The 17,636-nt window shown below is 25.1% G+C and overlaps 1 protein-coding gene across 1 annotated transcript in view; it reads left to right on the forward strand.

Annotated features, from left to right (window-relative positions):
* The window catches only part of LOC107069211 (dynein axonemal heavy chain 1), a 32,616-nt gene extending 15,579 nt beyond the window's left edge, over nt 1-17,037 (forward strand). The window contains exons 16-37 of the mRNA XM_089176249.1: nt 1,597-1,725; nt 2,666-2,786; nt 4,892-5,022; nt 5,590-5,695; nt 5,866-6,020; nt 6,286-6,465; nt 7,028-7,418; nt 8,350-8,621; nt 9,631-9,941; nt 10,597-10,822; nt 11,534-11,729; nt 11,935-12,134; nt 12,501-12,658; nt 12,773-13,139; nt 13,272-13,448; nt 13,787-14,038; nt 14,240-14,392; nt 14,935-15,203; nt 15,491-15,717; nt 16,048-16,229; nt 16,352-16,475; nt 16,569-17,037. Of these exons, the coding sequence (XP_089032375.1) occupies nt 1,597-1,725; nt 2,666-2,786; nt 4,892-5,022; nt 5,590-5,695; nt 5,866-6,020; nt 6,286-6,465; nt 7,028-7,418; nt 8,350-8,621; nt 9,631-9,941; nt 10,597-10,822; nt 11,534-11,729; nt 11,935-12,134; nt 12,501-12,658; nt 12,773-13,139; nt 13,272-13,448; nt 13,787-14,038; nt 14,240-14,392; nt 14,935-15,203; nt 15,491-15,717; nt 16,048-16,229; nt 16,352-16,475; nt 16,569-16,786 (4,545 nt within the window). The 3' untranslated portion in view covers nt 16,787-17,037. The remainder of the gene's footprint in view (nt 1-1,596; nt 1,726-2,665; nt 2,787-4,891; nt 5,023-5,589; nt 5,696-5,865; nt 6,021-6,285; nt 6,466-7,027; nt 7,419-8,349; nt 8,622-9,630; nt 9,942-10,596; nt 10,823-11,533; nt 11,730-11,934; nt 12,135-12,500; nt 12,659-12,772; nt 13,140-13,271; nt 13,449-13,786; nt 14,039-14,239; nt 14,393-14,934; nt 15,204-15,490; nt 15,718-16,047; nt 16,230-16,351; nt 16,476-16,568) is intronic.
* The last annotated feature ends 599 nt before the right edge of the window (nt 17,038-17,636 follow it).

Below are 17,636 nucleotides of genomic sequence, written 5' to 3' on the forward strand. Positions count from 1 at the left end.
AATATAAAATAATAAATACGGCGTTCGTGGTTAACTCGTGCGTGCGAAAATCGACCGAATTAATAATGCGCTCGAATTAATTCGAGCGTGTGCTGCTGCTTAAGGGGTTGTTGTTTAGTTAAATAATTTTATACAACAAATTATTTATTATGATTAATTATTTTCTGAAAAATTTTCTTCCATCAAAAAAAGATGAAAACAAGAACAAAACAAAAAAAAAGCACAAAAAGATAAGAAAGAAAATTATTGCATATGTATAATACAAGTGGTGAAGAAAATAATATTGAATAATTTTCTTTTTTTTCAATGTAGTTAAACAACAATTTGTATGACAAATTATTTATTATAATTAACATTTTCTAAAAAGATTTTTCCTTCCAAAAAAAAAAAAAAGAAGAAGAAGAAAAAACATTATTTTATTTCACAGACATTTGGGGTGGGGAGGGGAGGAGAGGGGAGGAGAGGGGGGAGGGCAAATTACGCGCGCGCACACATTTGAAATGTTTATTTAAAAATGAATATTCGTAGGATTATCAAAAATAAATTATGATAAGATTTTAGTTGATTGTACTCTTATCGTACTATATACAATACAAATATAGATATACACAAATGTTACAATTAATAATAATAATAATAATAATAATAATAATAATAATAATAATAATAATATGAGTGTGACAGGAACTATCAGGAAAGGTTTACAAAAATTCATTAGAATGAATATCGAGTAATTGTTCTTTTTAATTTTCTTTTTTTTTTTTTTTTTAGTCTGTAACATTATAATGGGAGGGGGAGGGGTGGGAAAGGAATAATAAAATAATAAATTCCGTGTACGTGATCGAAGGCGTACAATTTGAAATGATTTATACCCAAGTTCTTTTCAATAGTATATGTATATATATATATATAAAGAAAGAAAAGAAATGTAAAAGATAAGTTGAAAAGATTTGAAAATGTTCTTTTTTTTTCTACTTAAAATGAATTTTAACTTACTACAAAAGAAATATTAATAATTTGCAGTTCATTATAATAAATAAATATTTATAATTATTAATAAAAAAAAAGTAATAAAATATTTATAATTACTATTGTAAAATGTTGATGAATGAAGGATTTTGTTTTATATAATTGGAACAACGTTTATCAAAGTTTTCTTTTTCTTTTTATTTTTATTTTTATTTTTATTTTTATTTTTTTATTACAAAACTTTCTCTCTCTCTCTCTCTCTCTCTCTCTCTCTCTCTCTCTCTCTCTCTCTCTCTCTCTCTCTTTATACACTAAAGTGGTCTTATGAAGAAAAAAAAAAAAAGAAAAAAAGTAATAAAATTCTTTTGACGAAAATTTGAAAGAAAAAAAAGAAAAGAAAGAAAAAAAACTAAAAATAACAAAGTATTTGTGTGTGACAACAAATACATGTTTGTTTGTACTGGTGAAAAATTTATAGGAAAAAAAAAAAATATATATATATATATTTTTAAGCCAAGGAAAATGTCACTTTTTGATATTTTTCATGTTACTCAAAGTTGATACATTTTATTTGATGAAATTCTTTTTTTTTTTTTTTTTTTTTTCATTTTTATTTTTCTATTTTAGACCGTTGCAATGCACTTCCTTGCGGATATTAAAGATGAATCCATTAATGAGTCAGTTTTAAAGTCAATTGTGAGGACTTGTCAATTTATGCACTCTAGCGTGATTAAAGCCAGTGATCGTTTTTTAATGGTAAGTTTACAACAACAACAAAAAAAGAAAAAAAAAAACATAAAATTTAAAATAATATCGTATTATACAAGGTGGAACCGTATGAATTGGAAACATTTACATTTCTTTGAGTTATTTTATTTTATTTTATTTTATTTTATTTTCTTTTTTCTTTTTTAACGGTAATGAATATTTTAATATATTTAAGAAATATATTAAAAATAAATACAAATATTATAGTTATTATTTAAAAAAATTTTTTTATAATAATCTTATTTTAATTTAACATTTATTTTTTTGTTATTATTATTTTGTTTTGTTATTTTCATTTTATATATAATATATATATATATATATTTTTTTTTATTATTTTATATTAATAATTAAGAAATATTTTCAAAATATTTAAAGAAAACATTTAGGTATAATAAAATAATAAATATAATTTTTAAATGAAATCAAATGTAAAATAAATTAAAAATAATAAATTTCTCCAATATATATATATATATAATAATAATAATATTAAAAAATAAATTTCATTCGTAGAATTTGTTTTAATAAATAATTTTTAAAATAATAAATCATAGTCGTAAGGATAAATGATATTTTGGTAAATGACATTTTATAATTAAAGCATTCGGATATTGACTATTTTAATTTTATTAAAATTTCAAATAAATAATTTCGTTAAAAATAACATGATTTACAACATGATGATTCTATCTAACATGATATTGGATTGATTATTTTCTTAAATTAAAATACATCAATTATGAATTCGAATAATTATACGATTAAATTACCATAACCTATTAAATGTTTCTAATCAAATATAATCCATCCTTGTATATAGTTTATATAAACTGTGATTTACAAGCCCTTGCCACATAAACAACAGGCTGTATAATATTATTGATTGAAAATAAAATTGAAGTAAATGATTTAGTTTTAAATTTAGGAATTAAATCGTCATAATTATGTGACGCCTACTTCATATTTACAATTATTGTCAAGTTATGGTGGTCTACTATCGAAAAAAAATCAAGAGTTAAATTCTGGAATGACTCGTCTATCAACAGGTAATAAATTAAACGTCATTGCTTTTATATATTATAGAGGGTGATCTGTAATTGATAGTACAAGCAAAAAATCGATAATTAAACATAAAAAAATACATCAAACATATAGAATATATAATTTTCATTTTTAAAGTTTTTTTTTTGGAATAAATTAACTTTAAATTTTCGCAAAAAGCAGTACACTTAATCATGTCTCGTTAAAACAGACATACAAAAAATACGGACTTATCGGAAAGACCCTACGGACTTATCGGAAAGACCCTACGGACTTTTCGGAATGACCCTACGGACTTATCGGAAAGACCCTACGGACTTATCGGAAAAAACCTCACTACTTTTCGGAAAAAACCTCACTACTTTTCGGAAAAATCATCCTTACTTTTCAGAAAAGTTGTTTGTGGAATTCGGAATACTTGTCGGAAAGTGAGGTTTTTTCCGAAAAGTAGTGAGGTTTTTTCCGATAAGTCCGTAAGATCTTTCCGAAAAGTAGTAAGGTTTTTCCGAAAAGTCTGTAGGGTCTTTCCGATAAGTCCGTAGGGTCTTTCTGATAAGTCCGTAGGGTCTCTCTAAAAAACCTTACTACTTTTCGGAAAAAACCTCACTACTTTTCGGAAAAAACCTCACTTTCGGAGTAACTTAACTAAAAGTAGTAAGGTTTTTTTCGAAAAGTAGTGAGGTTTTTGTGATCGATTTAAAAAGAAAAAAAAAGAAAAAAAAGGAAATGGGGGATCAGTTAGTATATAAAGATTGATGAACTTATTTTAAAGCTTCGTTCGTTCCTTCGTTGGTTCGTTCGTTCGTTCGTTCGTTGGTCGTCTCGTGAAGGGTCATAGGTGAAAGACCGGTAATAATAATAATGAAATAATCGTGAAATTAAATATACCCGTCGTCCGTCCGTCTGATTGCTGATAACTGGGAAACACATTCTAAATTAGTCCTATCGATTTCGGGTTACGATGGAAACCAGTTGAAATAGTTCTGCAAAATTTATTCCTGACGTTCCATACAAATACCAAGAAACCCAGAGATACACACACACACACACACAGAAACAGAAACACAAAGAGACACACGCACACATACAGAAACACAAAAAGACACACACATACAGAAACACACGGAGAGACACACACATAAAGAGAAACACAAAGAGGCACACACATACAAAAACACACAGAGAAACACAGAGGGACACACACACAGAGAGAAACACAGAGAGACACATATACAAATGCATTTACTAATTTAAGATGAAAGATTGTTTTACATTCAACTGAGTGTAGAGTGTTTTTATTTTTACAGTAAATACGAAATAATTCTATAACGTAAATTAACAGATACCTTTAATTAAAGTTTTAAATAAAATTTCTTTTTTGTTTTATTGTTTTTTTTTTTGTTTTTTTTTGTTAAAAAGAGTTCAAAATGAAAAATAAAATAATTTGTTTCATTCATCAAACTTTGATAAATAAATTTCGTTGCAAAATAATTGTATTTAAAATTAATACGAAATTATACTACTCGAATCGAAGAAAAGTACCCTATCGTTGTAAACAAAATTAATTGTATTTTATGTTTAATTTGAATTTTATAAATACGAATTGAGAGAGAAAATCTACATTACTAAGAAATGATTGATCTTTTTCAAATGATCATAATTTTAATTAATTTATTAACGGGTTTTATTGAGAATGATTTGATTTAAACGAAAAAAAAAAAGATAAGAAGAAAAAGAAAAAGAAAAAGAAAAAGAAAAAATGAGATAATGAAGTTTTAAAACACAATCAAGAGTTGAAATAATCGTAAATCTCGAAATAAGTTGAACATTTGTAGGATCAGATAAAAATTCTAAAAGTATTCGACGAATGAAGAAAAAGTATCAAAAATAGTAGTAGTAGTAGTAGTAGTAGTAGTAGTAGTAGTAGTGGTAGAAGTAAGGGGAAACAAAAAAAAAGAAGATACAAAATCCAGGATCACTACTTTCTCGTTTATTCCCTTTAAAAAAGGGATGAGAGCCTAGCATAAATTTGTATATATTAGCATAACATTATTCTAAATAGACGTTATCCTTTCTTTTCTTTTTTATTCTTTATCTTGCTCCTCCGTAGGCTTAAATAAACTCATGAGCACGGAAACGGAAGTAAAAGAGATGCAAGGTATACTTAAAGCAATGAAACCCGAATTGGAATTGGCGTCAATAGCTACTGCAAAAATGATCGAACAAATCACCAAGGATACCGTTAGTATATATATATATATATATATATATATATATATATATATATATATATATATATATATATATATATATATATTTATATATAATGCATAATATATGTTAACATATTATTACAATATTAAATTAAAAAAAACAAAAAACAAAAATGTACAAACGGTATGATCAAATGTAATACTTTGAAAATATGGCGCACGGTTGTATTTATTTTGCTTTTTATTTTTTATAACACTTATTAAGTATAATATTATTAATTATAATTCTCTCTATATCAAATAATATTATATAAATAATATATATATATTATTACAATATTTAAATTAAATTAAAAAAAAAAAAAAAAAAAAAAAAGTACAAACGCAACACACATTGAAAATATCGTGCAAGGTATTTTTTTTTATTTTTGTATACACTAACCTGAATAATATCGTTGTACAAATATTTACAGTTTTATGTTTTTTCTCACTCGACATTATATATTTTTTTTTTATTTTCATATCATCCAAAAGAAATTTGACAAACATTTTATTTATTTTATTTATTGTTTTTTTTTTTTTTTTTTTTTTTTAGGCTGAAGCAGAAAAAACAAAAGAAATAGCAATGAAACAAGAGGTAGCTGCTACTAAATTAAAAAATGAGAATCAATTAATTCGAGACGATGCTGAAGCAGACTTAAGTATTATTATTATTATTAATATTAATAATATATTTTACAAATTTATTCTTTTTTCTTTTTTTTTTTTTTTTATATGAAAGTAATTTAATGACACCTTTGCTTTTTCATTATATATATATATATATATATATAAATTTTTTTTTTTTAATTGAACTTTATCATTTGCGTAGGTGAAGCCAAACCTATGCTCGATGATGCCGAAGCGAGCTTAAAAGCATTGAACAAGGGTGACATTACAGAGGTGAAAGCTATGAAAAGACCCCCGGTTGGTGTACTTCTTGTTATAGAAGCTATGTGTATTGTGAATAATGTGAAACCTAACAAGGTTTGTACCTTTTTTTTTTTCTTATTCTCTCTTTTTTATGTTGATACTTCGATTATATTTTCTAATAACTCGTTATACAAGTACAACGCGTGCACACTTGTTACAAAATAATTAAAATAAATTATTATACATGTATTATATTTATGTATTATATTACATACATACATACATACATACATACATACATAAATAAATATATATATATATATGTTTTGTCGTTGTAAATAATTGTTCTCAGTTTTATTGATTTATTTTCTTTTTTTAGTTGCCAGGTAAATTACCTGGTGAAAAAATATTAGATTATTGGACACCAGGTAGTCAAATGTTAGCAGATGCTGGACATTTTTTAAACATGATGGTCAATTTCAATCGAGATAATATAACTGAAGATATGATCAATAAATTGAAACCTTATATAGAGAATCCAGATTTTCAACCAACAAAGGTGTACAATTTCGCATTTTATTTCACATACTGTATATATATATATATATATATATATATATATATATATATGTATATGAACAGGAGATGTCTCAATTTATATTTTTCTCTTCCTATTATTTTACTGATATACTTTATTAAAAATATGTTTTATAATGATGGAAATTTGTGAAATGCATTTTAAATGATACATCAAACATGAAACAAATCAATCATTTAATTTCATTCATAAATGTTTAATATTTCATATGAATTTTATACAGGAAATTTATTTCCGAGAGAAAATACATAGAAAAAAAATACACATTTTTAATTGTTTAAATTAATAATGGAGAAAAATCAATCTTCATTTAAAATTCATTGACACATATTTAATTCATAAAATATGTTGGTAGAATTTAGGATAAAACAAAGTATTGAGACACACTGTAAATGTACTTACTCTTATACATGTATAAATTTGGAATTATTGATTATTTTTATACATGTATATATATAATAATAATAATAATAATAATAATAATAATAATAATAATAATAATAATTGAAATAATGTAAAAAAGATTCTTCAAGTATCAAAAGCGTGTCATTCACTATGCCTTTGGATTCATGCTATGTACAACTATTACTTTGTGAGTTTAAAAGTAAAACCAAAGATGGAAGCATTAGCAAAGGCTGAAGAAGTATTGATAGAAACCGAAAAAGCTTTGTCAGATGCTATGGATAGATTGAAGGAAGTTGAAAATAGAGTACAAAGGCTGAAAGATACTTTGCAAGAAAAGGAAGATAAAAAGTTGGAATTGGAGAGACAAAAGAATTTATGCGAGGAAAGAATGGCAAGGGCGGTTAAACTTGTCGATGGTCTTGCTGAGGAACAACTACGTTGGACATTAACTTTGTCAGAAATGAATGTTTCATTGAAAAATGTCGTCGGTGATATTTTATTATCTTCCGGTATTATTTCAATATTATCATTATCATGTAGTTTATTTTATTTGATTTTATTTGATTTTATTTGATACTTTTATTAAACTGTATTTATATTCTCTTCAGTATCTTTAAGTTTAAGAATTATAATTTTGAACATTAATTTATGGTAATTAAAAGAAATATCATTTTGTTATTAAGTATTATGTTAATATGGTAATAATGATGATAGTTGATTTAATATCGAATGTATTGACAAATATTTAATGATTCATCTGTAAAATGAAATATTTTATTGTATATTTTATAATTACTTTAATATTTAATTGTACATAGTCATCATCATGTATTTTATCTTATTTGATATTTTATACAGCTGTGTGTGTGTTTTTTTTTTTTTTTGGTATTCTTTTCAGAATATTTCATATTTAGTATTATATATTATATAATTACTGTAATATATTATTTTGTTTTAAAGTATTATAAGTTTATTTTTTATTTAAAGTGATTTTTTTTTTTTAAATATATATATATATATATTATATATTCTATATTACTTTAATATTAAATTAAATATAAATGTAGTTAAAACCTATTTATACAGTAACAGATTAAATACTAAAAATTAATACTGTTTACAATCAAATTATTGATAATAATAAATTTGATATTACTTAGATAATAAAATACAAAAATATAAATATAAATATAATATAAATCTTTTAATAAATATAATTATTAAATCACATAACCTAATTATTATCATATTAACATAATAAAAATCATATTTCATTTATTATTATCAACAGATAATATGATTTATTAATTAATGGAATAATTTAATAATAAAACTGTATTCTGAAGAGTATATCTGATGTCCATTAAAATATTTTCTTGATAATATAAAGTTGTGACACATGTCAAATCTTATTATCCTGATGTTTAACTTGATGATTAGGTGCGATAGCATATCTGACACCCTTTACTGACGTTTATCGGAAAACCCTTGTGACATCTTGGTATGAAATTATGGGTAAGGGAGTACCCCATACACCAAATTGCACACCAATATCGACGTTAGGTGATCAAGTACTGATAAGGAGATGGCAATTGGATGGTTTACCAAGGGACCTTCTATCCGTTGAAAATGCTGTCATAGTAATGCACTCCGAACGATGGCCACTGTTTATCGATCCGCAAGGACAGGCCAATAAATGGATTCGTAATACGGTTTGTTTATTTGTTTATATTTTTTATAAATTATTGTATAACTATATGTTTTTTATTTATTTGTTATTTCATCTATTTAAATCAATTTTGTTTGTTAAATACAAAAGTATATTTATAATACTTAATTATAATAATATATCCTAAAGGAAGGAGTGGGGGTAATAGAGTAGTGGGAGTAATAGAGTAGTGGGAGTAACGGAGGAGTGGGGGCTAATGCAGGAGTGGGGATAATGGAGGAGTGGGTAGAGGGTTGATTAAAGATTCTTATGATATTTAATTGAAGAAAAATAAGTTGACGACTTTGTATATTTTTCATTGAATAATATTTCTTTCTTATATCTTCGAAAGAAAAAAAAAATTAATCTTTCATCTACTTTGTAAATGATAAACATATTTTGCCTTTGGCTACTAGTTGATTAACATTTTCTTTTTGATCAGATTGTAAACTGAATAATAATATTATTTTCTTTTTTTGTTTTTATTATCTTTGTATTCTCGAGTATACAATTCTGTGCAAATTAAAATGTTGGACGAATTTGAAAATGAATTTGACTAAAGTCAAAAGAAAAGAAAAACAACAGAGAGAATGGTTTTTTTTTTTTTTTTCAATTTTATTTTATTGAATTTTTCTTTTGTTTCTTCTCATTGTTATAATTAATTTTTAAACGAAATCCCACAGCATTGTATTTTCGAATTAGTTTTTAAATATTCGTAAGGTAAAACCACAGGTATACATTCTACGAGATCAATAGGATTTTTCTATTCTTTTATTTTCGAACGTAGTTTTATGAGGGAGAGGGAAGGGGGAGCGGGAAGAGTAGAAAATTCAACTTTTCCAATTTCATATTTTTGTTTTAGTTGTTTGATGATTCAGTATGGTATAAAACAATCGAGTTCTCAAAAGTACTATGAAAATATTGTAGGCTGTAAAAATAATTTAACAAAATATATATAATCTGTTTAATAATATATAATTTTTATTAATTTATTTAATTTGTTGTAATTACAGTACAAAGAAGTTGGTTTATCAATAACAAAGATGACAAGCAAAGATATGCTACGAATATTGGAAAGTAGTATTCGTTTTGGTAAAGCATGCTTGATTGAGAACGTAGGTATCGAATTTGAATCCGTTTTAGATCCTATACTTATGAGATCATATTTCAAACATGCTGGACAAACAAGCATTAAAGTTGGTGATAACGTAGTACCATATAATCCAGAATTTCGTTTGTTTTTAACAAGTAAATTAGCTAATCCCCATTACACCCCGGAAATATCTATAAAGGTGTTACTCGTTAATTTTGCATTGACCTCCAGGTAAAAATGTGTTTAACAAATTGATTAGAAAAGTGAATAAAAGAAAAATTGCATGAAAAATTTAGGACTACAATATGACTTTAGTATTTTTTTACTAGGTTAAGTCATTTTCGAGATTTATTGGACAACTTTGTTTTTTTAAATACAATGTTATATTTTAATACTCATTTTCGGATAGCGGCTGTCAAGACAAATCCAATGATGTGCAACATTAATATTTTTAAAGATCAACGATGGTCCCAACTGACGACGAACAAGACGGCAGAAATACAGCTCTTTCGCGTCATGGCCGCGTCATGGTCGTGTCAGGGTTGTGTCATGGTTACGCCATACTTTAGTTGTTCCTACAACGAACGGAACAGATATTTTCCGAATAGTTTTTATTGGTCATTGTCAGGTTTTGTATTTAATGTTGCACGTTATTGGATTCGTCTTATCAACCGTTATCCAAAAATTAGTATTTAAATAAACAAAGTTGAACAATAAATCTCGAAAATGACTGAACCTAGTAAAAAAATACTAAAGTCATATTGTAGTCCTGAATTTTTCATGCAACTGTATTTATTTAGTAATATTAATTGTCAAATTTGTTTGAATGTTAAATTAATACGTGAACATTTTTGTACAACACACTCTAACACGTTTATATTTACAGTGGTTTATTGGATCAAATGATGAGTTTAGTTACAATACAAGAAAGACCGGATTTAGAACAAATTCGTAATTCTTTGATTGTATCAAATGCCGAGATGAAGAAAGATTTGAAAGAACTGGAAGATAGAATTTTATACAGGTTGACATCATCAGAAGGTTCTGCAGTAGATGATCTTGATTTAATATTGACCTTGGATGCTTCCAAAGCTAAAAGCGAAGAAATCAAGGTTATATTATCTACTTATTCTTTTTTTCTTGTTTTTATACTTTATTTTATATATATAGATCTTAACAAATGTATACAATGTACGATAGGCTAGTGGAAAAATTCTTAACCTATTCATTTTTTATAACTTTGACCGAGATAGAAAAAAAAGCACACACACGTGCCAAAAAAAAAATGTCACCCCACCTACTACAGTGTGTTAGGTTGACCGATAAAACCATTTAGTTTTATTTATCTTTGTTTGTTTTTTTTTTTTTTACCATTTTATTGTTTCTAAACAAATAAATGGCGAATTAATTGCACGCGTACTTTATTTTGACCAATTTTACAGTTTTGATATAACACAATTGTTTTTTTTTTTAAATAAATAATAACAATAATAATAATAATTATTATTATTATTATGAAATTGTCATTGATAAAAATTGATATTGTTTATTAAAAAACATTGATAGGAAAAATAAATAAATAAATAATTATAAAAAAAATGTAAATCTGTAAAATCTGTAAAAAAAAAAACAAAAAAACAGCATAAAATATTTAAATATCATATTTTATAACTATTGGGATATGAATATTGTAAATTCAATGAAGAATGTGTTGAAAATTGTGTGTTCGGGGTTTATTTTGCTCTTATAAGGATTATTGATAAAAAAAAAAAAAAGAAATTCTTCTAATAAAAATAAAAATAAAAATCTTATCTATGATGCAGATAAAAGTACAAGCAGCGGAGGAAACACAATCGGATATCGATTCTACGAGGTCATTGTATATTCCCGTAGCAGACAGAGCACAAATATTATTTTTTTGTCTTTATGATTTACAATACATAGATACCATGTATCAATATTCCTTGGAATGGTTTATCTCTATTTTCAACAACAGTATAATTGCTATCGAGAAAAGTGGTTTGTATGAAAAAAAGAAAAAAAGAACAAAAACAAAATTTACAATTTTATATTCCTAAAAAAAAAGAATAGAAAACAAATTAATTAATAATTCAAAAATAATGTGACTTTTATACAATAATAATGATGTTATATTAATAAGTATTTGTAATTGTTTTTTTTATTTTTTTTGTTTAATTAACATTTTATTTGAAATGTTTTGCAGGTGACATAGATAAACGTATCGTTGATATTCAAAAGCGTTTCACCTTCGACTTGTTTTGCAACGTTTGTCGTAGTTTATTTGAAAAACACAAATTGCATTTTGCTTTTCTTGTTTGCGCACGTATACGAATTAACGATAAGCTCATAGATGTTGATGAATGGAGACATTTGTTATCTGGAATAATTGTTGCTAATGTTAACGTAAGAATTATCATGATTTTTATTTCAATAATTCATTTAAATAATATCAAATATCAAATTGTACAAAAGGAATACAATCTCATCAAATTGTTCCATTATAATTTAATTTCTTTTTTTTTTTAATTTCATTTTGAATCCTATTATTATTATTATTATTATTATTATTATTATTATTATATTAGATATGAATATAAAAATATACAATAAATATTTTCTATTTTATTTTGTTTTAATAAAATACATTGGTGTAATAAAATATAATTTAATTTTATTACAATCAAGAAGAGTAGTAGTTAGAAATATGTAAATGTTTTCTTACGATTCAACTCAACTTATTCAAAAACTTTCTTTCTGATATTTGTCAAGGATTTACCAAATCCAGATCCCACTTGGATATCTAAGAGATGTTGGAAAGAAATTCAAGCTTTAGAAATGTTACCAAAGTTTCATGAATTTGTCATAGATTTTAAACGTTCCTTGATACAATTTAAATACATATTTGATGCACAAGAGGATGCACATTTGTAAGACAATTATAATTATAACATTTTGAAAACTTATTAACACATGAAATGTTTCATTAAAGTAAATCAATGATTTCATTCAATGTAAATTTGAATTTGTATTTGTACTTAAAGGATCGCATTTCCTGAACCATGGCAAAGTAAATTGGACGATTTTGAAAAAATGTTGGTACTCAAGTGTCTACGTCCTGATAAAATGATCAACGCAATACAAATGTATTTGAAGAAATATTTGGGAGAAGAATTTGTCGAACCACAAACAACGGAAATTAGTGCACTTTACAAAGAATCAAGTCAAACAACGCCATTGGTATTTGTATTGTCTACCGGAACTGATCCGGCAGCTGAGTTGTATGTATTTGCTGAAAAACAAAAAATGAGTAGAAAATTATATTCCATATCACTTGGACAAGGTCAAGGTCCTAGAGCTGAGGCAATGTTAAAACAATCAGCTGAAATTGGCAATTGGGTCTTTTTTCAGGTAAAATAATCAAAACATATTCTGTGACATTTATCCAAAAAAATAATAATAGGACAATGAAATATTATTTCTGGTTTCTTTTGTTTAAATGTTGATTTAATAATAAAAATTAATTTTGTTATTGTTTTTTAGAATTGTCATTTAGCACCAAGTTGGATGCCACATTTGGAAACATTGGTTGAAACGTTGACACAAGAAACCCATAGTGATTTTCGTTTATGGTTGACTTCAGCACCTTCCCCAGATTTTCCTGTTAGCATTTTACAGAATGGTCATAAAATGACCATAGAACCACCAAGAGGTGTAAAGGTAACAAAATAGATATTAACACTAGATATACCAGACCAGTCATTTTGATGCCATTTTAATTCCAAATTTCTATTACATGTAACATTTGATTTCTGTAAATAATTGTAAAATGTCTATAAAACCATTTATCTATTAAAATTATTATTGTTAAACATTGTTTTCGTTATTTTTTAAGAATAAATAAAGACTGGAAGGCTCAAAAAGTATTTTTTTTTTTTTGTACACCAGTCATTTTGACTAGTGTGGTAGAAAATGGTGGTATATCTAGTGTTAAAACATTATTATAAAACAGTAATATCATATTAGTAAATTAATTTACAGAAAAATTTGTATTTTAGGCTAATATGTTTCGAGCATATTTAACACAGGTCGCAGAAATGAAGAATTTTCTTGAATCGGATGATCCAAAAGTAGAACCATTTAAATATCTTGTCTTTTCATTATGTTTGTTTCATTCGATTTTATTGGAAAGAAGAAAATTTGGTTCTTTGGGATTCAACATACCTTATGAATTTACAAGCGGAGATTTGGCTATTTGTTTATCACAATTGCATATGTTTATTATGGAATATACAGTTATACCATTTAAGGTATGACTGCTATAGCACTTGAATACGCTATCTGGTGGCTAAATTCAAAATTAAAGTAAATAGGTTGAATTGTTACGCCCTACGCCCCTGCCAGAGATCTCAATATTTTATTTTATTCTACCACCAATAGGAATAAAGTTTAAATACCTTTATTGTGATGATATAAATAAAAATGATTCTAATCAAAGAAAATACATTTAGGTACTTATCTATACAGCTGGACACATTAATTATGGCGGACGTATAACTGACAACTGGGATCGTAGATGTGTTTTAACGATACTGGAAGATTATTACAATGTTGATGTTGTTTCAAGTGATTTTCGTTTTGACAATGAAGGAATATATTATCAAGTATATTTATACATATTTTATAACCTCATTTTTTTTATGAGATAGTAAAATAATGTCAACTAATGTACAAACAAATATTTGTTACATTTAAATGAAATGGGAAAGCATTTGCATGTATCGGGAAGTCCGGAAAGTTCGTGCCGATGTTCGATAGATGTTATTAAAAAAGTTGTTTTGATAAAAAAAAAAAAAAAAAACCTGAAAAATTCTGAAAAGACAACATTTTGAAGTTATTATTGGGATCATCTGTAGCACTTGAATACGCTATCTGGTGACTAAATTCAAAATTAGAGTAGATAGGTCGAATTGCTACGGTCCACGCCTCTGCCAGAGATCCCAATATTATTATATTTATTATTTATTATTATATATATATATATAGTTAAAATTATTATTTAATAAATTTATAACAAAAAATTAAACTTAAATGAATTGCATTGAAATTTTCCTTTAAAATCGGCACGAATTTAAAATCAGGATAACTCAATATTTTGAAAAATATATAATTATTATTATTTCTTTTTTTTTCTTTTAATTTACAGTTACCAGCAACTAGTACATTCAATGATTACATAGAATACATCAAAACACTTCCACTTAATGACGACCCTTCACTTTTTGGGATGCATCCTAACGCAGATATAAGTTTTGCACAAGCTGAAACTTACATGTGTCTGGAAACGATACTTAATTTACAACCAAGAGAGCTTAGTAGTGCAGTTGTTAGTGTTGAGGATATTACGATACGTCAAGCCCAAGAAATGTTAATTACCTTACCAGAATCTTTCAATTTAATTGCTATACAGATAAGGTATCGTTGCAATAATAAATAATACATTATTTATTTATATTATGTAAGCAAAAGAAAATTAGTATATATATATATTATTATCTATTTTATTTTATGTAATTAATATTTCATAAATTTGCTTGATTGATTCACTGTAATATGAATACAATAATCAAGAAAAATAATTAATATAAAATAAATGATAAATATAATTCGGGTTAATATTACATGAGAAAGTTTAACTTAATTGTCAAATATTTATATTTCATATGTTATTTATGATTAAAATGATAAATTTGAAATGACAGGTATCCCGTTTTATACGAAGAATCATTTAACACTGTATTGGTACAGGAAGCTAAACGATACAATACATTATTAAACATAATTAAATTATCGTTAGATGATTTATTAAAAGCATTGAAAGGATTAGTTGTAATGTCCGAACGTTTGGAAACAATGGCTAGAAATATTTCTAATAATAAAATACCAATTATTTGGCAAGAAAAAGGTTATCCTTCGTTAAAACCACTTGGTATGTTTTATATATATATATATATTAGGTTGTCCCAAAAGTTTCTTCCTTTTTAGTAATTCTACAGGTACCATATTTTTTATGTTGAATAATTTAAAGTATAGTAAAATGTAAAATAAAGTAGAATATTATTTTTAGTAAAATATCGTAAAATACAAATAAAAAAAATATTATATTACGCATACAATATTGTTCAACTTATTATCAAACAAAGGAAGAAACTTTTGGGACAACCTAATATTTATAATTAATTTTTTTTATTTTTTTATTAAATTGATATAAATCTATGTTTTATTTTTTTGTTTTTTTTTGTGTGTTTTTTGACTTTAGGTGCTTGGTTTGTTGATTTGAAAGAACGCATTAAATTTATTACAAAATGGTACGGCAATGGTATACCACCAGCATTTTGGATTTCAGGATTTTATTTTCCTCAAGCTTTTTTAACAGCCACTTTGCAAAATTATGCAAGAAAATACGTGATTTCTATTGACACGATTGATTTTAGCTTTCAGGTAAATGAATTAAATGTCAAAATTATTATATAACAAGTATAATCAAGAAACATTGAACAATTTTATATAAACATTGTATTATTTATGTATATATATTTTGTTTTATTATATATATATAAAAGGTATTGGATTCAAAACCAGAGGAAAAACCAGAGGATGGTTGTGTAGTGTATGGTTTGTTTCTTGAGGGTTGTCGATGGGGTGGAAATTATTTAGAAGAATCACATCCCAAAGAATTATACACCGGTAATTATAATTGGCATGATGTATTAATTTTATATGAAATGTTTAATGTTTTGTTTTGTTTTGTCTCTTTTTTTTTTTTTTTTTTTTTTACAGAAATGTCTCCTATCCTTTTATTACCCGAATTGAATCATGAAATATTCGAAGATACAATTTATATTTGTCCAGTATATAAAACTATAGCACGTGCTGGTACTTTAAGTACCACAGGTCATTCGACCAATTTTATTCTAGCTATGGAAATTCCAAGTCAAAAATCACAAGCTCATTGGATTAAACGTGGCGTTGCAATGATATGTGCTCTTGATTATTAAAATATTATTGTTTTATTTATAATTGTTCATATAAGTTAATCATTTGTAAGAAAAAAAAAAATGAAAAAGAAATATTTTTTTCGTATGAACTTTCGTTGTTCAATGAATTTTGTAATATTATTATTGAATATCTTCTTTTTTTTTTTTTTAATCAAAAGTACAGAGATTTATTTTTGATAGAAAATTTTATCATTTTTTTTTATCTATCTTCGTTGATAAGGTAGATTTCGTTTATTTATTATTTGCATTCGTCGATAAGATAGATATTTTTTTTTTATTTGTCATTGACATTTGTCGATAACATATCGACAGATGATAACAAATTATCAACCGAATAAAATTCTAACATTTCACTCTCATTCTTTTTGTTTTTTTACTTATATTATATTCTATATAATATTACAATTTTTTTTTTTATATATATATATATATTACAATTGTATAAATATTTTCAAATATTTATTATATAGAATATAAAATAATGAATGAATATAAAAAAAGAGAAAAAAAAAACATTATATCATTTCAATATATAATTTAAATGTAATGTGATCAAAACAACAACCAAAAATTCTTTCCATTCTATTGAGATTAATTTTGATTGAATAATTTTTACTTTTAATAATATAAAAAGACAAATTATAATAACTACTTGACAAAAATCTGAATTAATGAATACAATTTCGTATGATAAGAAGTCAAATTAGGAATTTCTCTAATGGATACCTATTTCTACTGTACAAAAAATGTCAAGTAAATATAGAAACATAAAGGATAAGTGTGCGCACGTTCCAAGCATATATAGAAAAAAATATATATATAAACTCCTTAGTAGTGTATACATATCAGT

Source organism: Polistes dominula, unplaced genomic scaffold, assembly GCF_049000335.1.
Source record: "Polistes dominula isolate Pdom_NZ unplaced genomic scaffold, Pdom_raw_medaka contig_21, whole genome shotgun sequence".
Lineage (NCBI taxonomy): Eukaryota > Metazoa > Arthropoda > Insecta > Hymenoptera > Vespidae > Polistes > Polistes dominula.